The sequence below is a fragment of the Mandrillus leucophaeus genome, unplaced genomic scaffold (assembly GCF_000951045.1).
Source record: "Mandrillus leucophaeus isolate KB7577 unplaced genomic scaffold, Mleu.le_1.0 Scaffold662, whole genome shotgun sequence".
In the NCBI taxonomy this organism is placed as follows: domain Eukaryota; kingdom Metazoa; phylum Chordata; class Mammalia; order Primates; family Cercopithecidae; genus Mandrillus; species Mandrillus leucophaeus.
The window spans coordinates 177,066-203,436 of record NW_012107164.1 but is presented as its reverse complement, the minus strand read 5'-3'; the positions used below and the strand labels follow the sequence as shown (position 1 = coordinate 203,436).

Below are 26,371 nucleotides of genomic sequence, written 5' to 3'. Positions count from 1 at the left end.
AAACAAAAAATAAAATAAAATAAATTTTTTTACTTTTGGCAAGTTCTTATTGCAGTAGGATCATATGCTGAATGGTACCCCTGAGATTTTTTTTTCAGCATGTATGTTCTAATAGGTACCCAGCCAATTTTGACTTGCAAGGGAAAGATACTTCAAATTGGCTGCATGTTAGAAGACATGAGTCCCCAAAAAATCTGTGTGCAGAAAATACCATTCAATTTGCTATGTCTTGCTAATGAAGAGAGCCTTAAAAAACAAACCATCAGCAACAAAAAATACCCCAGCAACTTAGTACACTTAAGTGTGGTAAACCCTATGTTCCACCTAGGGTGAAGTTTACCTTCCTAGAGCAAGGGTGTCCCTCAGTGATCACAACACAGATGATTTTAAGGTGTTGGCTAGTAATGTTAATGAGAAAAGCCGGCCAGGTATGAAAAAATACAAAAGGCAAAAAACAAATGGACAAATAACTGCACTTGAGAGCTGAGGAGCAGTTTAAACAACCACTACTAGCCTCAGAGACTGAGAACAACAGATAGGGAGCAGTGGGGACAGTGGCAGTCTGCGGATTGCTGGCCACGTCAAAAAGGGAGTCACTACTTGGCTCAGCTAATTGTTGCTGTGTGGAAATGTGAGTCCAGTGATGCCAGATTTTTATGGCTCTTCAAGAGAGTGGAAATCTGGGTTTTATGTGAAATCTTTCATTTTGAAATGTTTATACAGAGCTCAAATGTAGGGGAGGAGTTGGGAAAAAACCCTTGCAGGCCAAACAAAATCTTCTTTTGGATCAATTTGAATCATAAGCATAGGACTTCGATTTGTTACCTTCTGAATTAGCTAAATGAGTAATGTTTATAAAGTTGAAGAGGGAATGCTTCCTAGTATATGAAAGGAAAAAAGACTAGGTGCGTAGTTAAGAGCTTCAACCATGGCGTCAGATTGCCTGTGTTTATGTCCTGGCTGGGTACCATGGGCATGTTACCAATTCACTTTTTGTCTAGTTGCCACTTCAGTAAAATAGGAATGATAACGGAACAAATTTCATACAGTTGCTGTGAGGATTCAGAAGAGCTAGTTTATATAAACTGCTTAGTACAATGCCTGGAATATAGTAATTGCTCAATAAACATGAGCTATTATTATTTTGCAAGAAAATGGTATTCAAAGGATTTACCTATTTGTTATACCTGAAGAAAATATCCCCTATGAATGTGGAGGGTCCGTTTTGTGTTGAGGAGTATGGATTAAGAGCATGGATTCTGGAGTCAGCAGGCTAGGATTTGAATTCTTGCTGCTTTATCACGATATAACCAGAACAAGTTAATTTTTCTGAGCTTTAGATTCCTCGTCTATAAAACAGGATTAATAACCCACATTTCAAAGTCATAAGAATTCAGCAAGATAATACATGCAAAGTCAGTGTTGCCGTGTAAGTCAGTAAGTGTTGCCTGTTGTTATGATTATTCTGTTAGGATATTTTCCCCCATTATTTGGAAGTTCCATTTTTGCAAACACTTTTTTAACTTATTTATTTCTTATTATATGTATTTAAAGAAAATGGCATTGCATTTGATTTACAAGTTAAGCTTCATCTTAATGAGCCACATTATAACAGTGGTTCTCAACCAGGTAATTTTACCCTTCAGAAAACATTTGGCAATATCTGGAGACATTTTTGGTTGCCATAATTGAGGGGAATGCTGCTGGCATCTAGTGGGTGGAGGCCAAGGGTGCTGCTGAACAGCCTGTAATACACAGGACAGCCCCCACAACAAAGAATGGTTCAGCCCAAAATGTTGATAGTGCTGAGTTTAAGAAACTCTGCATTGCAGCTATATAGCCACCATGACATTTAGTTTGCAATGTTCTTGCTAAGCAGAGGAAGAATTTTTCTTTTATCAAAACATTACCTAACTTTCAGATAGCAGTTAATGTGTAAATTGAAATCTATAGAACCATATTTAATAAAATATTTTTAAATGCATATATTCCTGTTTTCTTCTAGTTACAAAAGTAATACAAGCCAGTGAAAATTAAAAGACTACAAAAGCATATAAGTAGACAGTGAACTCCACCTTTTCCCCAACCATCTCCATAGAAAATCTCTGGAAATGCAACAGTTTAAGTTATATTACTTCAGACTTTTTAAATACAGTCACATGCCTCATAACGATGCTTTAGTCAATGTCAGAACACATATGTGGTGGTGGTCCCATAAGATTATAACAGAGCTGAAAAATTCCTATCACCTAGTAACACCGTAGTCATCATAATGTCAACGCATTACTCATGTGTTTGTGGTGATGCTGGTGTTAACAAACCTACCACATAAAAGTTTGGCACATACGATTATGTGCAGTACATAATACTTGATAATGATAATAAACGACTGTATGATTGGTTTATGCATTTACAATACTATACTTTTTTATCTTTATTTTAGAGTGCACTCCTTCTACTTAACAAAAAAAGCTGTTAACTGTAAAACAGCCTGAGGCAGGGTTTTCAGGAGGCATTTCAAAAGGCATTGTTATCATAGGAGATGACTGTTCTGTGTGCTATTGCCCAGAAAGACCTTCTGGTGGGACAAGATGTAGAGGTGAAAAACTAATATTGATCATCCTGATCTTGTGTAGGCCTAGGCTTGTGTGTGTGTGTGTGTGTGTGTGTGTGTGTGTGTGTGTCTTCACTTTTAACGAAAAAGCTTAAAAAGTTTAAAAAATATTTTTTTAAAAAAGCTTATAGAATAAAGATATAAAGAAAGAAAATATTCTATATAATTGTACAACGCATTTGCTTTTTAAGCTAAATTTTATTGCAAAAGAGTTAAAAAGTTAAACAATTTTTAAAAGTTTATAAAGTAAAAAGCTACACTACACTAAGATTAATTTATTATTGAAGAAAGATTTTTAAAATAAATTTAGTATAGCTTAAAGGAAACTGCATAAAATCTCCTGTACAGTGTTATAAAGTCTATAGTAGTGTACAGTAATGTCCTAGGCCTCTCGCTTACCACTTACTCACTGACTCACCCAGAGCAACTTCCAGTCCTGAAGCTCCATTTATAAGTGCCGTATACAAATGTACCATTTCTTATACACCATATTTGTACTGTACCTTTTCTATGTTTAGATACACAGATACTTAGCATTGTGTTAGAGTTGTTTCCAGTAATCACTATAGTAACATGTTGTACAGGTTTGTAGCCTAGGAGCAATAGACTATATAGAGCCTAGGTGTGTCATAGGCTATACCATCTAGGTTTATGTAAGTACACTCAATGATATTCACACAAGAATGAAATGGCCTAACATAACAATACATTTTTCAGGACGTAACCCCATTGTTAAGTGACACACGACTCTCTATATGTATGCTGTTCTATAATAAGCTGTTTAAAAATTTAAGTCTTTTTTCTTCCTGACCAGTTCAGTCCTAAAGCAACTATCTAGGGCAAAGCAGGGTAGATATTGAGGAAGGGTTGCCTGGCATGGGGCATTGGAGCCCATATTAGGTAGGGAGGCATCCATGTGATGGGGTTGGTGACCTGGCATGGAGTGTCAGAGCGCAAACAGGGTGAGGATGTGTGCACAGCCTGGTATATGGTATAAGGTATTCACAAAGGGCAGGTGAAATAAAGAGCACAAAGAGGAAGTTCTGGTGCAGGGCTTTGAGCCCAGGTGGGAAAAGGGGCAGAAAGCAAGGAAATGTTCAAAGGATGATAGGAATATGTCAAAGGCCAGCACTTAGGAAGGGCGAGGTAGGCGAATAGCTTGAGTCCAGGAGTTCGGGACCAGCCTGGGAAACATGGTGAAACCCTATCTCTACAAAAAAAAAAAACATTAGCCAGGTGTGGTGGTGCACACCTGTGGTCCCAGCTATTTGGGAGGCTGAGGTAGAAGGATCGCCTGAGCCCTGGAGGTGGAGGTTGCAGTGAGCTAAGATCATGCCACTACACTCCAGCCTGGGCAACAGAGCGCAAGACCCTGTCTCAAAATGATGATAATAATAATAATAATAATAAAAATAACCTTCACCAAAGCATATTAATTATAAAGGGAAAAAATAGTTAACAGTATGGTGGAAACAGCTGGAAGACATCAACTTAATCAAATAGTCAAAGTTAATATTGTCAGTAATGAGACAAGTCACAATCATGGCCACTTAATAAAATGCTGTGGTAGGCAGCTTCCAAGCGATGGTCCTCCCCACCTAGCTATTCATGCCGTGGGTGGTCTTCTCCTTCAGTGGGTGGGGCAGACCTGTATAGCCAGCAGGATGTTAGAGAAATGATGGTGTGTGGCTTCTGATGCTACATAACAAAAGACCGCTCCCTCTGGGGGAAGCCCAGTGTCATGTTGTAAAGACACTCAAGTAGCCCGACAGAGAGGCCACATATTGAGGACATGTTTTTTCTGCCAACAACCAGCACTCACTTGCCAGCCATGTGAGCAAGCCACCTTGCAAGCAAATCTTCCAGCTCTAGTCAAGCCTTCAGATGACTGCAGTTCTGGTTCACATCTAAACCACAACCTCGTAAGAGAACCTCCCAGCTAAGCTTTTCCTGATGCACAGAAACTGTGAAAGATAATGCTTATTGTTTTCACTTACTATGTTTTGGGGTAATTAGATGTGCAACAATGGACAATTAATACAGATGTAGTGAGAAGAACACACCATCATTTCTGTCATACTCCTGCCAAAGATGCATAACCTGAACCTGGTCCTAATGAAACATAAAATAAACACTAATTGAGAGGCATTCTGCAAAATAACTAGCCTGTAATCTTCCACAGAGTCAAGGTCATAAAAGCTAAAGACAGACTGAGAAACTGTCTGGAGTGAAGCAGACTGGAGACATGACAACTTTCCTTGGAACACCTGATTCTGAACTGGATGATTTTGCTAATAAAAGACATTATTGGGACAGTGGGCAAAGTTTGGAACCTGAGGATTAGATGTTAGTAATGTATTCACGTGAATTTTTTTATTTTGATGGTTTTATTGATGTTATGTAGCAGAATGTATTCGTTTTTAGGAAGTCACACTAAAGTGTTTAGGGATGATGGAGCACCAGGTCAGTAACTCTAAAATGATTATGGAAAAAAGTTATTTGTAGTATACTTGCAGCATTTCTATAATTTTCAGGTTCTTTAAAAATTTGTAAGCTATGCAAAAAAATATGTTATAGGATATGCCTTTGGAGGCCAGATGTGGTGGCTCATGCCTGTAATCTCAGCACTTTAGGAGGCTGAGACAGACAGATCATGTGACCTCAGGAGTTTGAGACCAGCCTGGGAAACTTGGCAAAAACTTGTCTCTACAAAAAATACAAATATTGTCAGGGCATGATGGTGTATGTCTGTAGTCCCAGCTACTCGGGAGGCTGAGGCAGGAGGATTGCTTGAGTCTGGGAGGCAGAGGTTGGAGTGAGCCAAAATCGCGCCACTGCACTCCAGCCTGGGCTACAGAGTAAGACCCCGTCTCCAAAAATAAAAAAATAAAAAAAAAATGCCCTTGGCTTTAAAAATAGACACATAGTGTCTTTTTGTTTTGTTTTGTTTTTAAGGGATGCATAGTATTCTGGTTTTTATAACTCTAAGTTTTTTTTCCGCAAATCTCCTATTGAAGGACATTTAAATTGCTTTCAGTTCTTTTGCCATTATAAACATCCAGGTCTTTGTTATTACGAACAATACTAATAAACATTTTTATAAACATAGTTGTGCCTTGTGCCTTGTTCAGTTTTTGCCTAAGAATTAATCCTCAGAAGTCAAATTGCTATGTGAATGGATATGCACCCTTTAGTCAGTTTAATCATAAGTCATTCAAGGAAACTGCATAAAATCTCCTTAAAAGAAAATGAAATTTACAGTTTGGTAGTCATTCTTATTTGTTTTTCTCCAGCAGAAAGTAATTCCTATAAGAGTGGGAACTTTATCTGTCTTGATTATCACCATCCCCAGCATTCAGTCTCAGGCATTCAATATATATTTGTTGCAGCAACAATAATAGGGAGCATTTATTATGTGTCCAGCACTGTTCTAAGGGTACTAATTTAGTTTTTCCTGGCAACAGCCCAGTGAGGTAGGTAATATGATTATGCCCATTTTGCAGATGAAGAAACTGAAGCTAGAGAGGTTTACTTGTCTAGTTTCACACAGCTAATACATAGTGGACCCAGGAATCAGGCAGTTTTCCTTCAGTTTACAGGTACCCACTATGCTGTACTGGGTCTCTTATTAATGAATACACGAATGAATGGTCAAAATGGCCATCATATTTATTTGGCTTTTTGACCAGTAATAAATGCCAGCTATCTTTTTTTTTTTTTTTTTTTTTTTTAATGAAAATTGGAAGGAATGGGCTGCCTACTTTGTAAGATCCAAATTAGTTTTATGGTCCTCTGGACTAAGCTGTACTTAACTACTACTAATACTTCTCCCGGAATTAATATCCATATAGGTATAGGTTATAAATCATTCTTACCTGAAGATTTTATGAATATGTAAACAGAACATTTGCTTTGTATTACAAATAAAATAGTAAATCTGGGCCTGCAGCTTGAGTCTAGGAGGCAGAACTTTTATTACTTTATGAACATACTCTGTTCCCCAGCTGGGCTCCTTTGCTCCTGCCATTTCCCTGTACCTGTAATGCTCACTGTCGACCTCCCACAGTGGAAACTCCAACTGTCCTCCAAGGCTTGCTCGATAGCCACCCCTTCCACTGAATACTGCTTTACTCTTCTTTTTTCTTGCCCTCCTTTTGAAGATGTTTTCCTTCTTCAAAATTCTGAGTCTCTTTTTATAGTACTCATATAGAATACTACATTCTAAATATACCTTATGTTACTGTGTAAAGTTCTCATCTCCCTTAATAGACTATATTCTTTTTTAGTTTTATTCATTTTATAAAACTCCAGTATGTATTACAATCTTTTATATAAAGTTCTGAAACTGAGGGTTTTTTGTCTTTTTTTTTGATGAGTGAAGGAATTATCTCAGCAAAATATATTTAAAAATTTTAAATCTTAAATAAGAATACTAATAAAATGTGATTATTATATGTTCGACATTATCCAGAATTATAAAAAAAAAAAAAAATGGGTGGACATTTTTTTTTATATGAGGATTTGTATTTTGTCTTTAGCTTGCAAGTCATCCAGAAACAAGAAGCATAATTAGCTTTCATTTTTATAAGACCTTTTGTTCTATTCATGGCTACAAATACTAACTTTGCTTCTACCCACAACTTTAATTCCCTTTTCTTTAAGTGGGTGGTTTAGGGACATCAAAGGTAATAAAATCAAAGAGATAAGTGGAATATTTTTTTCAAAGGCTAGTACTTAAGGGTGTGTTCCTGTTAGAGAATTTTAATACTTAATTTGTTTTCAAGTGTTTGTGTAATACCAAATCTCCTTGCCAACTGGAAGAGGGACTGTCCTTGAATCCTGTTCTGAATGAAATATTAAAATACAACCCCTTCTTCATATATATATAAATATATCTATATTTAAAAAAAAAAGAGAGCTTCAGGGAATGTGAAGTATTGTCATTTGATAGGATTATACTTTGTTGCTAGCAAAGGCAATAGCATAGCCTTCAGGCCAATTGTTTCTCTTCCTCCATAAGGAGTTCTTTCCTCTACCCACAGGATAAGGATAAAGCTGAAAGTTTTTGTTTCTGAAAGCTCAAACAGCAAGCCAAAGAGAAAGTTCAAACAAATATTATCAGTCTTTTAAAAATGTCATTGCTTATGTAAATTAGCTGGTCTTCGACTGCTGGTGAGCCTCAAGCATCCTTGAACTGGTTGGATGTTAAGTCAGGTTTTATTTATATTTGGTATATGGTATATTTCTTCTATCTATAAAACACTGATCATGAAGAATCTCACTTCATTGAAGGTTAGTGCTTTTTTATTTGTTTTGGTTCTAGGTTTTTGTTTTGTTTCGTTTTGTTTTAGATTAGCTTCACTATCTTGTGATTTCCAGAGGCTGATGTATTACTGTGAAGCATTTCAATATGATTTTTCCTTATTTTTTCTTTTTACTGTTACACATCTTCCCATCGAATTCATTTGAGATTCTTGGAACCATGTTTATAGTTACTGATTAAAATAAAACTTTAATCTCTTTCTTTGGAAGTACAGTATTTTTATATTGTGAATTATACAGTTTTAATTTATGCCTTCAGACTAAAATTTGCAGGTTGGATACATAGTCTTAAATATATTCAGTCAAAATGTGAATATTTTCAAGTTTAGCCTAGTTGAGTCCTCTTATAACACATTAAGCTATACACTGGTTCTTCAGGCCTCTCATTTGTGTTCATGTGATGTTCTTCATCCTAACCTTTGTCGATAAAATTCATCTGGGGGGCAGCTTAGACTCTCCCTGCTCTTTCTAATTATGTTGTAAAACTCCAGACTTTGGAAAGGATATCTTTTGGAAGGCATGCCTTCTAAGTACAAAATTATTATTTTGCATGTGAGATGCAGGATTTTTAAATGGGCATTTACATCTTGTGTATCATGGTAGCTGTAGAGTTTTGGTTTGTTTTAAAATAATTCTGAGAACTTGGGCAATTCTGTGATGATCCTTGGGAGTTGTTGGTAGGAGGTATCTTTTCCTCTTGGATCTCTAGCTCTGTGATGCATGTATATAAACATGCCTTTGTTCTCAAAGTCTTTTCCTATCTGATTACTGTGGTATCCAAGTGCTTTGTCTTTGCCTCTCTTCGTTTTGTTTTGTTTTGTTTCCTTGTGCCTTAGCCGGTCATTTGTATGATGTTTACATTCAGCAAAGAGGTATTAAGAGCATTTTTGCTGAGAGAAAACAGTGATAGAGGAAGTAAGCAGAAATTCAGAGTGGGGTGGCTGTGAGGGATAAAGGGGGGAAGAAGTAGGAAAAGAAAACAGGAGTGGGTCCGAGGGAGGAAGAGCAAGCAAAGACAGAACACCGGCTCTACTCGGGGTTCGTGAAATCTTGGGGGCTGGCTGTGGGGGAGGGAGCTCAACAGACCAGCATTTTCCCCAGGCTTGGGCGCAAGCTTGTGAAACTACTAATCTATTAAAGAACCTCAACTGGGATTTGCTGAGGACAAATGCTGTAACGTGTTAGTCATCCATTATCTGCTTCTATTTTTGCAGGTTCTGAATGATGACTGACGCGGGTTTGGGTGATACCCCTCACAGTCCCTGTCATTCCGGAGTGATAAGGCATCCGCGCGTCTAGCCCCAGCGCCAGGGCACGCTAGCGGCGCTGGAGGGAGGAAAGCTTCCGCCTGCGGGCCGGACAAAAGTCCCGCCTGCCCACGGCTTTCTGCCCGCCGCTCGTGACCGAGACGCCTCGCCGCGGCCAGCTCGCTGCTCTCGCGGGCGGATGGTGTCTGGCCGCCGCAGGACGCCCGCCGCGCCCGGGCCATGAAGTAGCGGTTGCTGGCGGTGCCGCTGCCCCACCGCCGGCCCCAGCTCCGCGCTGCGCTGCCCGGTCCTCTCCCGGCGGGGCCCGAGCGGCGTGGACATGGCTGGCCGCGTCCCCAGCCTGCTAGTTCTCCTCCTTGTTTTTCCAAGCAGCTGTTTGGCTTTCCGAAGCCCACTTTCTGTCTTTAAGAGGTGGGTGTTCGTTGTTCGGGTGCTTTCTGTGCATGCTGTTGAGAAATGTAATCACTTTTATGAACCTGAGTGTTGGCAGAATAGACGAGGTTGATGTTCTTTGCTGGAATGACTTGGAATTTTAGCACAGTAACTTCTTGTGAAGTCCCCCGTGCAGAAAAAGCCCACTGTATTGTAGCCAAGCAGTTCTGGCTTTCAAAACTCCAATTAGAAGTTGTGATTTCCAATACTAATCACTCCCTCTTGGGGAGGTATTTCAGGAACTACAATATAGTCGCTTAGACTTGAATACCTTCTTGTTTATAACAGCTTGAAGAATAAAATATAAAGATACATCAGTGTCGAGGAGAAGCAGATCATAGACTGTAATAGCTCACAAGGAAACACTGAGCTGTATACAAACGCCTCATAATTACCTTATTAAATATTTATGTACTTGTACATTTGTAATTCACATCGCAGTCTTTTATTTATTCCTCCGAACAGCTCTGCCTCCTAGCAAGATTATGGTTGACTTTCTTGTTTCTAGCTAGTAATTCTGGACACCGAAAATAGTTACAAAAATTTTTACTGGGTTATGGTTAATATTTCTGCCATTTGAAAATCGGCATGCCTGTCATAATTTGTAATGTATTAATACTGTATCTTCATTAACTTGAAACAAATATATATTTTGACATACATATTTTTATATGACATAATTTTTAAATAAATTTTCAGTAAAAACATATAAGTTTTTATTGAATGGAGTTTTAGATATAGCCTGGTTGATTGCATTGGTTATATTTTGTTTACAAATTAGGTATATATTGTTATTGGACTATAAAATGAAAATCTGAGTATGTTTAAGAAAATTATGTAGTCATCACATCTTTAGAGTTTTCATTGGGTTTAAATCAATCATCTTTAAGGTCACAGAATTCCTTTCTTTCACCTTCTCATGTTGAGTTTAGATCCCATTATGTTCAAGAATATTGAAATTGCCCTCTTTTTTAAGGTTTAAAGAAACTACCAGACCATTTTCCAATGAATGTCTTGGTACCACCAGACCGGTAATTCCTATTGATTCATCAGATTTTGCATTGGATATTCGCATGCCTGGGGTTATACCTAAACAGGTGAGAGAAATTCTTTCTTTCTTATTCACTTGTTCTGGATACAATCTGTAGTTAAAGTAAGGAAACTGCATTTACAGCTGTAGTAACTTCTTTAAACGTAGGCATTTGTTTTCAAGAATCCAGCTAAGGCTAGAATAATTGAGTATTATAAAGAGGGTTAAGTCTTTCAAGGTGAATCTTTCACTTAAATTTTGTTTTTAAAATTTTACTTATATTGTCATTTGTGGTTTGAAATGGATTGTCGAAAATTTACATTTTGAGATTCTCTGGGGAGTAGTTAGCCTCTGTAATGCAGCATGCAAGTATGCATTAAAATATGAAAAATTATTCTAATAAAGGAAAATGATATTGAGCAGCTGCATTTAGCTACTTTAAGTATCCTTTTATTGCAACTACAAGTAAAGAAATAAAAACGCTTTTACTGCTAAGAATTTGAAAAACAAAACATTCCACACTTTTAAAAGTTAAGAAAACTGTTCATACAGGTGGCTGATTGTGAGTTTTCTTTAGCCTGACTTGCTTGATATAAGAGATGTATTCTGAAATAATGACAAAGCTCATATAAATCTGACTTATAGAGCATTTTGAGTAGAACTAAGTTGTTGCTAAGGCTTTCCCTCTTTTAGGTACACACAAGAAGCTCAAGCCCACTGCTGTCATGTGTGCAAGGTGTTTCATTAAGCATAAAAAGGCTACAATTAATTATGCTTTGCAGCCAGGCAGTGCAGGGATTTATGTGTGTCATTAAAAGATAGTCCTCTTCTTTTGAAGGGCTGCAGAGACAGGGAAAGACCTGGATGTTGTAGAGCTGCAGTGGCTGATGACTCATTGTTGCAGATAACATTCCATTTTTCTTTTCTTTTTTATTTTATTTTCAGTACTAGGAAAATAAAGGTATTTGTATTCTACTTATTGGGCAGAATTCCCTTTGCAATTGACATCCAAAAGCTCTAGAGAATACGCATGGGCCTTTTTTCGGGACTAAGAATTGGCATTCATTTATTTGAAGACCTGTGTATGATTGTCTATAAATAACTACCACTGTAAAAATGACTTTCACTCCCTCCTCATCCCCGAATGACCATGCAGATTACTTTTTCAGTTGTTACTGTGCTAGCTTTTAATTTCATAAGCTTTTTATTTAGTATTTAACCACAAAAAGTGTGATGAGATGGAGACTAGGAGAGAAGAACAACAGTTGCTCACTTATGAAGTGTGCCTCTTTTCTCACTTTTAAAAGTGGGTTTTCCCCCTATATTTGCTTGAACTGAATGTATTTCTATAAAAATATCCACTAATTGGGTTTTCAAGCACTCTTTTCCCACAAGAATATTATTTTATCAAATAGTCTTTTGTTGTGGTTCATTATTATTGTTATTCTTTCCTCTCATTATTTAAGAGTAATAACATTTAAATTACTTAATAATAATGGGCAACTGCGGTGGGGTCAGTAATCTCAGAAAGAGATCTTAGAGGAATTGATTATAAAAGGACGTAGAGGAGTTCCATTTTCATAAAGTAAAATGTGTTCATTCATTTTTATAATCTACAGTTATCAAAATAACTCCATGGGGAGAGAACATACACTGTTTAAATAATTGCTTTTTATTTTGCACTATCTATATTCACCTTTGCCTCATGCAGTGCACATTTGCTGGTTGCCTTTCCAGACAAATAGCTGGTTGCCTCCTTGCTCCTTCTCTAAGACCATGTGATTCCCAAGAGCTTCCTACCCAGGCTCCAGAGATAGAACACATGGACCATGATTGATAATTGACTGTATCCCACCTCCCTTTCCACAATGATTGGTTCAAAAGAAAATGTGTGATTTAGACTATTCAAATCTTAGGACTTTTGCTGAGAATGTATTTTTCTGTTGCATGTAAGCAGTAGGCTTGTGCGCTAGGCTCTGCTGAGTTCATGAGGGAGCCATGCCTAGAATAAAACTAACACCATAGAGGGCAATGCAGAGAGATTGAAAGAATGTAGATACTTGGTGACATCACTAATTATGCAGTGTTCAGTTACGTTAGCCTTTCTTGTTTCAATAAAGTTGAGTTGAGTTTTGTCTTACTTGCAACTGAAACTCCTGGGTAAGTGATTCAGTTGCTCTGCCTGACAGCTCAGAACTGCTTGTTGAGTATTTCTTCCATTTTTTCCCCATCACTCTATTGACCATGTGCCATGAGTATGTAACTTGGTTCAGCTGACATTCAGATCTTATACTTTGTGAACTTTTATGAGAAATGGTAGACTCTCCATTGAATATGCCCAGGAAGTGGTAGATACAGAACCTTCAGGACCTCTTTCCTTCTGAATTTGGTGTTCCACTGAGGAAGACCAAGAGCTCTGATGCCATAAGTACTTTTGAAGAAAGTATTATTTTCTTAAAATGAAGGTAAAACCAAAGTTTTACACAAGTCCTTAAGAGGAATAGAGATGAAAAAAAAGCAAGAAAGAATAATGAAAAAGTATTAGAGGGAAGAAACAAAAGGTAGAAGGGAAATAAGAAGAGTTGACCAAAAAACAAAATGAAAAAAAGGTCCAAGAAAATAGAATCATTCAGAACAAAAATAAAAGGAAAAAATTCAGGAATAACTAGACTATGAAGATAGAACGTTTAAAAATCCTGAAAGAAAAGAGGATGAAGGAAAATGTAAAAACAAGGAAAGACATTGAGTTAAATGGCAGAGGATTTTTTTTTATGGCAGACAATCAAGAAGAGCAACAAACTCTAAAAGAAAGAAGGAACAGAGAAACAAGAACTTGAGTTGGGAATTGAGAGACATCATGTTAATTAAAGAAATGTATTTATTCCACAAGATTTTTTTAAAATAAAGTACATCTTAAGTTTTGGCAATAATGAAAGCTACATCAATACGTCTGATGTGTATCCTTTCTTTGGAAAACTTGAGATTGTTAGGTAGGCTTAGACAGAGAAAGAAGCAGATGTAGAACAGAGGTGGAAATAACCTTAGACATAATACAGATAGTGCAACTAACTAATTTTACAGATGGAATACAAGCCTAGATTAGTGTCTTATCAAGGATATCCAGTCATGTCAGGACTCTGAGTTGCCAGTCTGCCATACCACAGGACTTTAAAGTGGCAATTAAACATTTCTCCTATTAAAGTAGATCCAGTGAGTCCGGAAAAAGTGGTTTATTGTCTGTTGCAATATCAATTTTATAATCAAATTGAGCTCATTCTGTCTCTTCTCTGACTTAAAAAATTTGAAAATAGTTTCCATCTTTTTGTAGAAATGGATAATCAGTGTTTAATCTCTGTTAATTGGTGTTTTTCCAGCCTTTGGGAAGATTAGAGAGAAGAGTAGACAGCTTTTAAATAGCCTGTCATAGAGATAAAGTCAGGATTTGGTGTTCCATGGCACTGACTTCAAATCCAGCAGAGACATGAAGTGGTGATATCTTGAGACTTCTCTTTTAGCACTGTTTCTTTCTTACTTTATTCCCTTTCTCACCCAGGACCCTCTGGACTTTTGCTGTCACCAACTCTCATATCAAAAAACAAAAGAATTTGATAAACTGCCAGTTCATGGTCATAGTACGGTGATATCAATTTGACATGTTAACTGTCCCTTGGGTGTTTGATTTTAAAATAAATAAAGGTATAATTGCAATGATTTTCCATAAAGTTTATTGCCTAAATCTAACTCAAATCCAGAGGTTAGAACAGAGGCATTGGGGCCAGGCTGACAGCATCTGGCCTCAGCTCTTGCAGTCTCAACTCAGATTTGTTTCTTAACCAGCTAGTCCTGTTCCTTCTTCTGTAGAAAGGATAACAGTAGTTTATTATCCTACACTACCAAGGTTGTTCTGAAGACTGAGTGACATGATGTTCAGTTGCCTTGCACATGGTAAGATCTCAGAAAATGTATACTAATATTATTATTATGTGTGTTCAGGGAAGTGTGAATGCACCTTGACATTAGAAAGAAATTGCTAACCCTTAGGCTTTCAGCAATGGCTTCATGGAGAAGCTAAGACATTGCAGTAATTGTGAAGGAGACGAAAGTGAACCAAACGAAGAAAATAGAAAATACAAACCTAGGCAAGAGAAACCTTGGATAAAGGATAAAGTACGCAAAGAAGTAAATCTTTCAGTATCTTTAAGTATTGGTTATTTTCATTAAAAATGGCCCTATTATAAGAGAATGAAAGGAACACTGAGAATGTATATGCTTTTCTCAGAAATTATTATACATCTTTATATTGCTTGGAGAAGTTATTAAAAGAAGTCTCATCGGTTTGAAACCTTTTGTTTTATATATATATATGTGTATATATATATGAAAGAAGATATTTAATTTTGTAAAATCATGTATTTTTTGCAAATTTGTTTGCACTTGTAAGTTCTTAAGCTATATAAGACAATCAGAGGTAATATACAAGTTAAATATAGAATTGTTCTTATTAAATTCAGAATGCCAATTAAATTAGACTTTGTATGTTACTTAGTTGTTCAGAAGCTTGGCTTTTGTCTAGTTTTGAGGCTACGATAATGTTAGGTTATTTTTTAATTCCATCATTGTGTTAAAAAGATGTGCGTATCCTCAGTCAGTGCTCACAACTCAGAGTACAATTAGCAACGGGGCCTACTTGAGGGTGGAAGGTGGAAAGAGGGAGAGGATTAAAAAACTAACTACAGCCTACTATGCTTTTACCTGGGTGATGGAATAATTTGTACACCAAACCCCCATGACACACAATTTACCTATATAGCAAACCTGCACATGTACTCCTGGACCTAAAATAAAAGTTACAAAAAAGAAAAAATTAGGAAGGAATCCAGAAAAAAAAAATGAGACTTTACTGGAATAGTTTTTAGTACTTTAGGAGTTGTGATTTCCTTATCTTCTCTCTGGTTATTAGTACATAATATTTGTATTCTTTTGAAATTAAAATTTCAAGCTTTCTCTTGGACATGAGAATAAAAAGAAGGGAGACACCCCACACCACCATTTTTCTGTTTCCTCTCATAGGCTAGCTTGACTTTCAGTTTAAACCTCACTGCAGAAGGGGAGAAAACCAATAGCCTTTCGGGCACCAGCTGGTAGGATATCTCTTATATCTCTTTTGTAGTAAATGGATCCAAGCTCTCCACGAAGCAGCTGTGCGGTTGTTGGGAAGCACCTAAACAAGGTCACCATCCAACTCCAGGAGCCCCACGGATTTCCTTATCACCTCTGTGTGGTCAGCAGCCATGGTCCAGCCTACCTTCCCTAGTGCTGTGATCTGTCCACCACTATAGGTCCCACCCTCATCCAATTAAATCTGTACAGTAGAAGAGACATAGCAAATGAGGGTTACTTTTTGAGCCAAATACATTTGATTGGGAAGAACTACCTGGAAAGTCTTAAGAATTATGAGATCACATTGGGGCTTGATGGGAAAGGGTGCAGCGACCCGTAAGCGACATCTGCCATGAATGTGAAAGATAAAAGTCACTCCAGTGGCCGGTCTCTAGAAAGAACAACCCTGGGTGAAGATTGATTGCATTAAGTCTTTGTCTTAAAATGAATATGAGTCATGGCTTTTAGTGTTTCTTTTTCTTCTATTTTTTTCCTCCTTTCACAGAAAATAAAACCAGCATGGTGATCTTCCTACCGAAGGAGGCATATTGAGAAACATCCTAGTTCTAGACTAGCATTTACTTTTTATTTAGAAAGACTTATGCAATGTGTATAAAATTACAAGATTTATGAATAGAGCAACAAAATAAATTAAAATGCTGTATCTCCTCCCTCCCCAAATTGAGAAACTAATATTGTCTCCATTTTGCCAATGAGAAAGCTAATAGCAAAGAAAGTAGCCTGATTATTAGAAAGGATGACCACCAAGCCCTTTTTTTGTTTATTTAACTGCCACACATTCATTCTTTTTTCCCTATTTTGAAAGCTCAGGACTGATGTCATTTAAAACAATACACATCAAAATCTTAGATTAGATATATTTGTATGTTTACTCTGCTTTATTGGCAAGCGTCAATTATATGAATTAAGTAGATTACAAAAATGCTAAATGGCTTTTGTAAATGACAAATTAAAGTCACATGTCATTCACTGTCAATTGTTTAAGTTTAAATTATGATGCTTCTCTTTGTTTTTACTGAAACTTATTTAATGTCTACTTGGGGAAGTTATGATTGAACTATTAACAATGATTTTTGTTCTGTGAGGATAATAGAAACATGCCACATATGTGGGTTCAGAACTGCAAGTATGATTATACCTTGACCATTTTTTTTCCTTTCTTTATAAAAAATGAGAAACAGAAGAGAGTATTTGTTTTCAATCAATTTTGAGTATGTTTGAATTAACACGATGCTTGAGAATATTTTAAAATTAGCTACAGTGTAAAAGACTCCTCATGATCACCTATTTTCTCAATAAGGTTCAGAGTCCTTTTGTTTTTTATTTTTATTTTTCTAGTAAATATTTTAAAAGAGAAGATATACTGAGTTTTCATTATGTAACACTACTAAATTGGGCACTTTACATACATTGTCTCATTAATTCCCATAAAAAGTCTGTGTTCAAGGCATTATTATCCCCACTTTTTATATTAAAAATTGAAACCAGAAGAGATTAATAACCTGTTCATAGCAAATAACCAGTAAATAGGAGAACAAGGATTTAAATATAGATTTACTTGAATCTGAAACCCATGGCTCATTTTATAATTCTGTGCTGCCAATCTGTTAATGATCTGTCTCCCACAGAATTTTACTATATGTGTTTTTATTTATGCAGGTGTGTGTATATATATATACACACACACACATATATTTTATTCTACATATATTGTAAAATATAAGCTCTCTTTTATTAAACAAAATATACATTACTGGTTTCATCCTACGTTGTTATTATTATTATTTGAGGTAGGATCTCACTGTGTCACCCAGGCTGAATGCAATGATACAATCAAAGCTCACTGCTACCTCAACCTCCTGGGCTCAAAGGATCCTCCCATCTCAGCCTCCTGAGTAGCTGGACCTGCAGGCACACACCACCATACCCAGCTTAATTTTTTTATTTCTTTTAGAGATAGGGTTTTGCTGTGTTTCCCAGGCTGGTCTCAAACTCCTGAGCTCAAGTGATCCTCCTGCCTCGGTCTCCCAAAGTGCTGGGATTACAGGTATGGGCCACTGTGCACAGCCCATCCTCAATCCTTGAATAACTTTTTCTTATATCTTCTAATGCCTATGCAGAAAGACATGCTACTAATCGAAATACTGGTCTGAAGGACCAAGATATTCTTGGTCACTTGGCTGTTAAAAGTGACTGCAAAGACTCACTTTGCAATCAAGAATTTTTTTTTTGTTGTTATTCTTATCTAAATCCAAACTAAAGGTTAGCAGATTCTTTCTTAAAGAAGTGTCATATAGTAAGTATTTTCAACTTGTGAGCCATATAGGTTCTGTTTTGACTGTTGTAGTTAGAAAGCAGCTATAGATACTATGTAAATGAATGGCTTGGCTTTGTTTCAATGGAAAACTGTGTTTACTAGAAGAGGCAGCCAGCCCACAGGCTGTAGTTTCCCAATCCCTGATAGAAACAAGTGCATATGCCATTTAGGCCAATAAATGAATTTAACCTTTGGCATCTCATGAACGGTGTCTTCTGACTTACAGAACATAAAGAATAAAAATACCAATGCAAAGTTAACAGTGCTTTGATCTTTGTTCCTTAGTTACCTATTCAGTTTTCATGAGTAAATGATTATAAACAAGAATTGTCTTATTTGTAATATTGTATTTCAGAGCTCTCCACCTTACTAGATGGCAATTCCTGTGTTATAATTTCTCTTGGCCAAATACACTAGAGTCTTTATTTATGGTTCTTTTCTCCCTCGTAGACTGTAAACAATATGCTAGTAAATCCTGTTCATCTTATCTTCCAAATATATCCAAATTCCAGCCTTTTCTCATGACAGCCATCTTTTCAACTCTGGCCCAAGCACCATCCTCTCTTACCTGGATTACTACAATATCCCTCCTAACTGACCTGCCTTGTGCCTGTGCACCCCTGCAATCTGTGCTCCACTCAGCAGCCACAAAGATTCTATTAAAACAGAAGCCAGAGCACATTACTCTTCTACTAATACCCTTGAAGAGTTTCCTGTACCATTCACATGTAAAAAGCCCAAGACTATATACCTCCTTCCAAAGCCCTGCATCTTTCCTGGCCTCCTTTCCCACTTTTGTGTCTTTCATCCCTCATATCTGTGTTATAAATAGTGCCAAAGACAAACAAAGCTGGACATTCCTAAAGTGGTAGGGACAGATTTTAATCAACGATGGATTTGTACAGAAATAACTGGGCATTTTAAAGGGAGAATTAGGGAGTAGGAAAAAGTAGTAAGTGGGGGCTCAGTAGAGTTGGGGAAGTGAAACATTACAAAGGGTTAGTTGGTGTAAACCCGATTGAACCAGCTGTGTTTGCTAGCTGGAAATTATTGAAGCTATGATTCCATCCCACCACAGAGACTGGGAGACAGAGGCTCTATTCTCAGGTATTGGCTGGAGCAAACAGTAGATTTTTTTGGCAGCCTTGAGTTTTATCAAGCAAGCACTTTAAGCGGAGCTAGAGTCATCTTAGGGATATGGCATTGAGCTGTTAGAAACTGTTAAGTGTTTGTTCAAGTCTTTATAAGCCAAGGTGGAGGCCTAGTCAAGAAGAGGGCTTGGAGGAGCCTAGCTGGGGTTTAGTCAAGGAGATAATATTTGTCAGTCATTATAGATACAAAACAAATCAAAACTCTGTCCAACCACTTGCTGGCTGCAAGACCTTAGGCAAGATACTAAACCATAATGTGCTTTAGTTTTCTCATCTGTAAAATTGGGATAATAATAGTTCCTATCTGATAGGATTGCAGTTGAGTAAATTAATATGTGTAAAACCCAGTAAATGCTCAGTAAATTTAGTCATTAATATTTCTGTCCTGAACTACATTACAATGGATTAGTTAAGAAATGTTATCAAGTAGCTAATGCAAGGCCCTATATGATAAATACATTAGAATACTTGAAATAAAGAATTACCGAGGATCAACTTGCTAATAAAGAGAGTAATTGCAACAATATTTTAGTCAGGACTGCAAGCATAATTTTCTAGAGCACATTATGGAAACGGGTTAGAATCTACATTTCTCTCTTGCTTTATTCAGAAAATATTTGTGGAGGCAGTAGGATTTGAAGAATGTAGTTCAAGAGGTAGGGAGAAAGACTTGGAAATAAAAGTTTAGAATTCCTATAAAGCTACCATTCTAGAAACAGGGCTATAAACAGATGAAGTTTTCAGGACCTTTACCTTTATAATTTTTCTTTAAAAGAAACTAGTGATTACTAAAGGCACAATTTGCTAAGAGAGAGAAAAATTTATACACTATAGTCATAAGATACCATCACTGTCAAACATTTAAAATAAAAATTCAAAGTGGGCTACATGCAGTGGCTCACACCTGTAATCAACACTGTGGGACACTGAGGCAGGAGGATTGCTTGAGGCCAGGAGTTTGAGATCAGCCTGGGCAACATGGGGAGACCCCCATCTCTACAAAAAAATGTAAAACAATTAGCTGGGTGTGATGGTGTGTGTCTGTAGTCCTAGCTACTCAGGAGGCTGTGACAGGAGGCTCACTTGAGCCCAGGGAGTTGAAGCTGCAGTGAACTATGATTGTGTCATTGCATTCCAGCCTTTATGACAGAGTGAGACCCTTTCTCAAAAAAAAAGAAAAAAATTCAGTGAAGTTGGTTAAAATCTCTATATATAATTATAAAGGAATAATCCCTCTATAATTATTAATACATAAATATCCCTCTGTAGGATATTTGGTATATCAAATAGATCTCAAAAGGCAAATACATAGTATTTGAATATTTCAGTCAATAGAATAATTTTATATATACAGTCATGTTCTTCATAATGATGTTTCAATCAAATGGACAAGATTATAATGAAGCTGAAAAAGTCCTATCACCTAGTAATGTAGCTTTCATGACTTCATCATGCACATTTTTGTGGTGATGCTGGTGTTAACAAACCTGCTGTACTGCCAGTTATATAAAAGTATAGCACATACAATTCTGTTTAGTACATAATACTTGATAATGATGATGAACAACTATGTTACTGGCTTATGTATTTACTATACTATACTTTTTATCATTATTTCAGAGTGTACTACTTCTACTTCTTGAAAAAAAAAAAAAAGGTTTATTGTAAAAGAGCCTCCAGCAGGTCCTTCGGGAGATATTTCAGAAGAAGGCATTGTTGTAGGAGATGACAGCTCCATGCACGTTATTGCCCCTGAACACCTTCCAGGAGGACAGGATGTGGAGGTGGAAGATAGTGATATTAAATAATCTTGACCTGTGCAGACCTGAGCTAAAGTGTGTGTTTGTGTCTTAGTTTTTAACAAAAATGTTTAAAGTAAAAAAAAAAAAAAAAAATAGAAAAATGCTTATAGAATAAAGACATAAAGAAAATATTTTAATACAATTATGCAATGTTTGTTTTTTAAGCTAAATTTTATATGAGTCAAAAAGCTTAAAAATTAGTAAGTTTATAAAGTCAAAAGTTACAGTAAGCTAAGGTTAATTTATTATTGAACAAAGAAAATTCTTTTTTTTTTTTTTTTTTTTTTTTTTTTTGAGATGGAGTCTCGCTCTGTCGCCCAGGCTGGAGTGCAGTGGAGTGATCTTGGCTCGCTGCAAGCTCCGCCTACCAGGTTGAAGCCATTCTCCTGCCTCAGCCTCCCCAGTAGCTGGGATTACAGGTGCCCCGCCTGCCACCACGCCCTGCTAATTTTTTGTATTTTTTAGTAGAGACTGGGTTTCACCGTATTAGCCAGGATGGTCTCAATCTCCTGACCTTGTGATCTGCCCACTTTGGCCTCCCAGAATGTTGGGATTACAGGCGTGAGCCACCATGCCCTGCCAGAAAATTCTTAAATAAATTTGTTGTAGCCTAATGTACAGTGTTTATAAAGTCTACAGTAGTGTATAGTAATGTCCTAGGCCTTCACATTCTTTCACCGACTCACCCAGAGAAACTTCCAGTCCTTCAAGTTCCATTCATAGTAAGTACCTGAAATGGTTTGGATTTGCATCCCTGCCTAAGTCTCATGTCAAATTGTAATCCCCAGTGTTGGAGGAAGGCCTGGTAGGAGGTGATTTGATTATGGGGTCTTGGGGGCAGATTTCTCGCTTGCTGTTCTAGTGATAGTAAGTGAGTTCTCATGAAATTTAGTTGTTTAAAAGTGTGTAGCACCTCTCCCTTTGCTCTGTTCTCCTTCTCTGGTCATGTAAGATGTGCCTGCTCCCCTTTTGCCATCTGCCATGATTGTACATTTCCTGAGGTCTCCCCAGCCATGCTTCCTGTGCAGCCTGCAGAACCGTAAGCCAATTAAACCTCTTTTCTTTATAAATTACGTAGTCTCAGATAGTTCTTTATAGCAATGCGAGAGCAGTGTAATACAGTATCCTATATAAGTTTACCATTTTTACCTTATATACCATATTTTTACTGTACCTTTTCTATGTTTAGATATGTCTATATATACAAATTTCATTGTGTTACAATTGCTTCCAATATTTAGTGTAGTATCTTGCTATACAGGCTTGTAGCCTAGAAGTAATAGGCCATACCATATAATCTAGGTGTGTAGTAGATTATATCATCCAGGTTTGTGTGAGTACAGTCTATGATGTTTGCACAATGACAAAATTGCCTGACACATTTCTCAGAACACATCCCCATTGTTAAGTGGCCTGTGACTGACTGGGTGCTGTGGCTCATATCTATAGTCCCAGCACTTTTGGAAGCTGAGGAAGATGGATCATTTGAGCCCATGAGTTTAAGACTAGCCTGGGCAACATAACGAAATTTCATCTCTACAAAAAATACAAAAATTAGCTGGGCATGGTGGTGTATGCCTGCATTCCCAGCTACTTGGGAGGCTCAGGTGGGAGGATCCCTTAAGCGTGGGAGGTGGAGGTTGCAGTGAGCAAAGATTGTGCCGCTGCACTCCAGCCTGGGCAACTGAGTGAGAATCTGTCTCAAGGTTAAAAAAAAAAAAAAAACAGTGACATATGACTGCATTTAACATGTAGTAAATATAATCTAACATATGCATGTAGACAAAATTCATATTTGGGGAAGAGAATATAAATTCTTTCCCAATATGTAGAGAATATTTATAAAAATTACATAGCAGAATATTAACAGATTTTAATTGACTATAATAATTAGAATTTTTATACTCAATGTCCACTCATAATTGAGTAAAACTAGAAATAGATCAAGAAATGATGTCATGGAGGACTTAGCTACTTACAAATTAAGGACCATTTTTCTGCATAATCCCTGAAACAAGGAGAAGATCAAATCTGAAATTTTAAATTGTCTAGAGAGTAATTACTCTTTAGTGTATCCAGAAAGGAAAATACTGGATAATAAAACCCATGAGACCCAGCTAATGAAGTACTCAGAGAAAAAATAATAGCCTTAAATTCCTTTAAATGAAAAATAGAATAAAGTAAAATACAAACATAAAGTCAACTTAAGAAATGAAGATAAAAAAATCAATTAAAAAATGAATAATGATAACAACTAAAAATAATAAATAGGTTTAAAAATGGAAAACATCAAAAAAATAAATTATTTCTTTGAAATGTCCTTTAAAATAAACTCATGGCAAGCCCAAGCATTTCTTAAATGCCAAAAATTATGCATTATTAGGAGTTAGGATAAAAGGAATTTTTAGACACTGTTATGTGCAACTGTGTGTCAGTATATTTTATAATCTTGAGGAAATGGATGATTTTCTAGAAAAATAACTGATATTTACATAAAAAGATATTTAAAAACTTAACAGACCACTAACTGTAGAAGAGACTGGAAAATTGAGAAAGAATTTTTATACATACATACACACACACACTCTTCTAAAGATGAGAATTATTTAACCAAAAACCCTGAGAAAAACACGCAAATGGCAGAAAAAGATTAAAATACCAGGTATATAAAGAGTTCCTATAGATTTTGGAGAAGACAAGCAGCCCGAAAGAAAAATAAATTAAGAATATGAATGTAACAGAATGACAAAAATTCAATTGTGTGAATAATCAGATAAATTAAGGGAAAAAAGTTACTGTATTTTTTTACCCATTAATTTTGCAAATATTCAAAAGAGCGATGATATACAGAGCTTTTAAGGATGGGAAGACATGGGACCGTTTCATACATTGCTGGTGGGAGGGTGCACCACTACAAGTTTTTTAGGAAAGTTATCTAGAGTTATCTTCTAAAGTAAAACTACTCATATCCTTAAAATTTTGGGAGATCATTCTATAGAATTTTATGAAATAAATGAAGGTCTGAGTTAGAACTATATCTTTTGCCCTAGAAATATTGCCATTGTATATTAAGTGAGAAAAACAAACCTCAGAGTCATGTGCAAAAGTGTGATCCTATCTTTTTTTTTTTTTAATTTCAGAAGTTTTGGGGGAACATTTGGTGTTTCTTTGGTTACATTAATAAGTTTTTTAGTGGTGATTTCTGAGATTTACGTGTACCTATCACCTGAGCAGTGTACACTGTACCCAGTGTGTAGTCTTTTATCCCTCATCCTCTTCCCACCTTTTCCCCCAAAGTCCGTTGTATCGTTCTTATGCCTATGCATCCTCATAGCTTAACTCCCACTTATGAGTGAGAACATACGTTGTTTGGTTTTCCATTCCCGAGTTACTTCACTAGGAATAAAGGTCTCCGGTTCCATCCAGGTTGCTGTGAATGCCATTATTTCATTCCTTTTTATGGCTGAGTAGTGTTCCATCGTGGAATATATACCACATTTTCTTCATCCACTCATTGTTGGATGGGCAGTTGGGCTGGTTCCATATTTTTGCAGTTGTGAAGTGTGCAAGTATCTTTTTTGTATAATGACTTCATTCCCCTGGGTAGATACCCAGTAGTGGGATTGCTGGCTCAAATGGTAATCCTACTTTTAGTTCTTTAAGGAATCTCCACACTGTTTTCCATAGTGGTTGTACTAGTTTATATTCCCATCAAGCAGTGTAAAAGTGTTCCCTTTTTACCACATCCACACCAACATCTATTATTTTATAGATTTTTTTTATTGTGGCCATTCTTGCAGGAGTAAGGTGGTATCACATTGTGGTATTGATTTGCATTTCCCTGATTATTAGGGATGTTGAGCATTTTTTCATGTTTGTTGTCCATTTGTATATCTTCTTTTGAGAATTGTCTAGTCATGTCTTTAGCCACTTTTTAATGGGATTGTTTTGTTTTGTTTTTCTTTCTGATTTGTTTGAGTTCCTTGTAGTTTCTGGAAATTAGTCCTTTGTCAAATGTATAGATTGTAAAGATTTTCTCCCATTCTGTGGGTTGTACGTTTACTCTGCTGATTACTTCTTTTGCTGTGCAGAAGCCTTTTAGCTTAATTAAGTCCCACCTATTTATCTTTGCTTTTGTTGCAGTTGCTTTTGGGTTCTTAGTCATAAAGTGTTTGCCTAAGCCAGTGTCTAGAAGGGTTTTTTCGATGTTATCTTCTAGAATTTTTATGGTTTCAGGTCTTAGGTTTAAGTATTTGATCCATCTTGAGTTGATTTTTGTATAGGGTGAGAGATGAGGATCCGGTATTGATCTTCTACATGCACCTTGGCAATTATCCCAGTACCATTTGTTGAATAGGGTCTTTTCCCCACTTCATGTTTTTTTTTTTTTTTTTTTTTTTCTTTGTCGAAGATCAGTTGACTGTAAGTGTTTGGCTTTATTTCTGGGTTCTGATTTTGTTCCATTGGTCTATGTGCCTATGTTTATAGTGGTACCATGCTGTTTTGGTGAGTATGGCCTCATAGTATAATTTGAAGTCAGGTGATGTAGTGTCTCCAGATTTGTTCTTTTTGCATAGTCTTGTTTTGGCTATGCGGGCTCTTTTTTGGTTCCGTATGAATTTTAGGATTGTTTTTTCTGGTTCTGTGAGCAATGATGGTGGTGTTTTGATGGGAATTGCATTGAATTTGTAAATTGACAATATGGTCATTTTCACAATATTGATTCTACCCATCCATGAGTATGGGCTGTGTTTTCATTTGTTTGTGTCATCTATGATTTCTTTTAGCAATGTTTTGTATTTTACTTCTAGACTTGGTTAAATATGTTCCTAAGCATTTTATTTTTTTTTCAGAGCTATTGTAAGAGGGATTGAGTCCTTGATTTGATTCTCAGCTTGATCACTGTTGACGTATAGCAGAGCTACTGATTTGTGTACATTAATTTTGTATCCTGAAACTTTGCTGAATTAATTTACCAGGTCTGGGAACTTTTTGGATGAATCTTTAGGATTTTCTAGGTAAATGATCATTTCATCAGCAAACAGTGACAGTTTGACTTCCTGATTACCAATTTGAATGCCCTTGATTTCTTTATTTTGTCTAATTGCTCTGGTTAGGACTTCTAGCACTATGTTGAACAGAAGTGGTGAAAGTGGTCATCCTTGTTTTGTTCCAGTTCTCAAGGGGAATGTATTCAACTTTTCCCCATTCAGTATAATGTTGGCTGTTGGTTTGTTATAAATGGGTTTTATTA

General features: G+C 36.5%; 1 protein-coding gene across 1 annotated transcript in view; it reads left to right on the top strand.

Moving 5' to 3' along the window:
• The window catches only part of PAM (peptidylglycine alpha-amidating monooxygenase), a 279,448-nt gene that overhangs the window by 102,475 nt on the left and 150,602 nt on the right, over positions 1-26,371 (top strand). Inside the window, exons 2-3 of the mRNA XM_012001518.1 lie at positions 9,151-9,615; positions 10,613-10,733. Of these exons, the coding sequence (XP_011856908.1) occupies positions 9,524-9,615; positions 10,613-10,733 (213 nt within the window). The 5' untranslated portion in view covers positions 9,151-9,523. The remainder of the gene's footprint in view (positions 1-9,150; positions 9,616-10,612; positions 10,734-26,371) is intronic.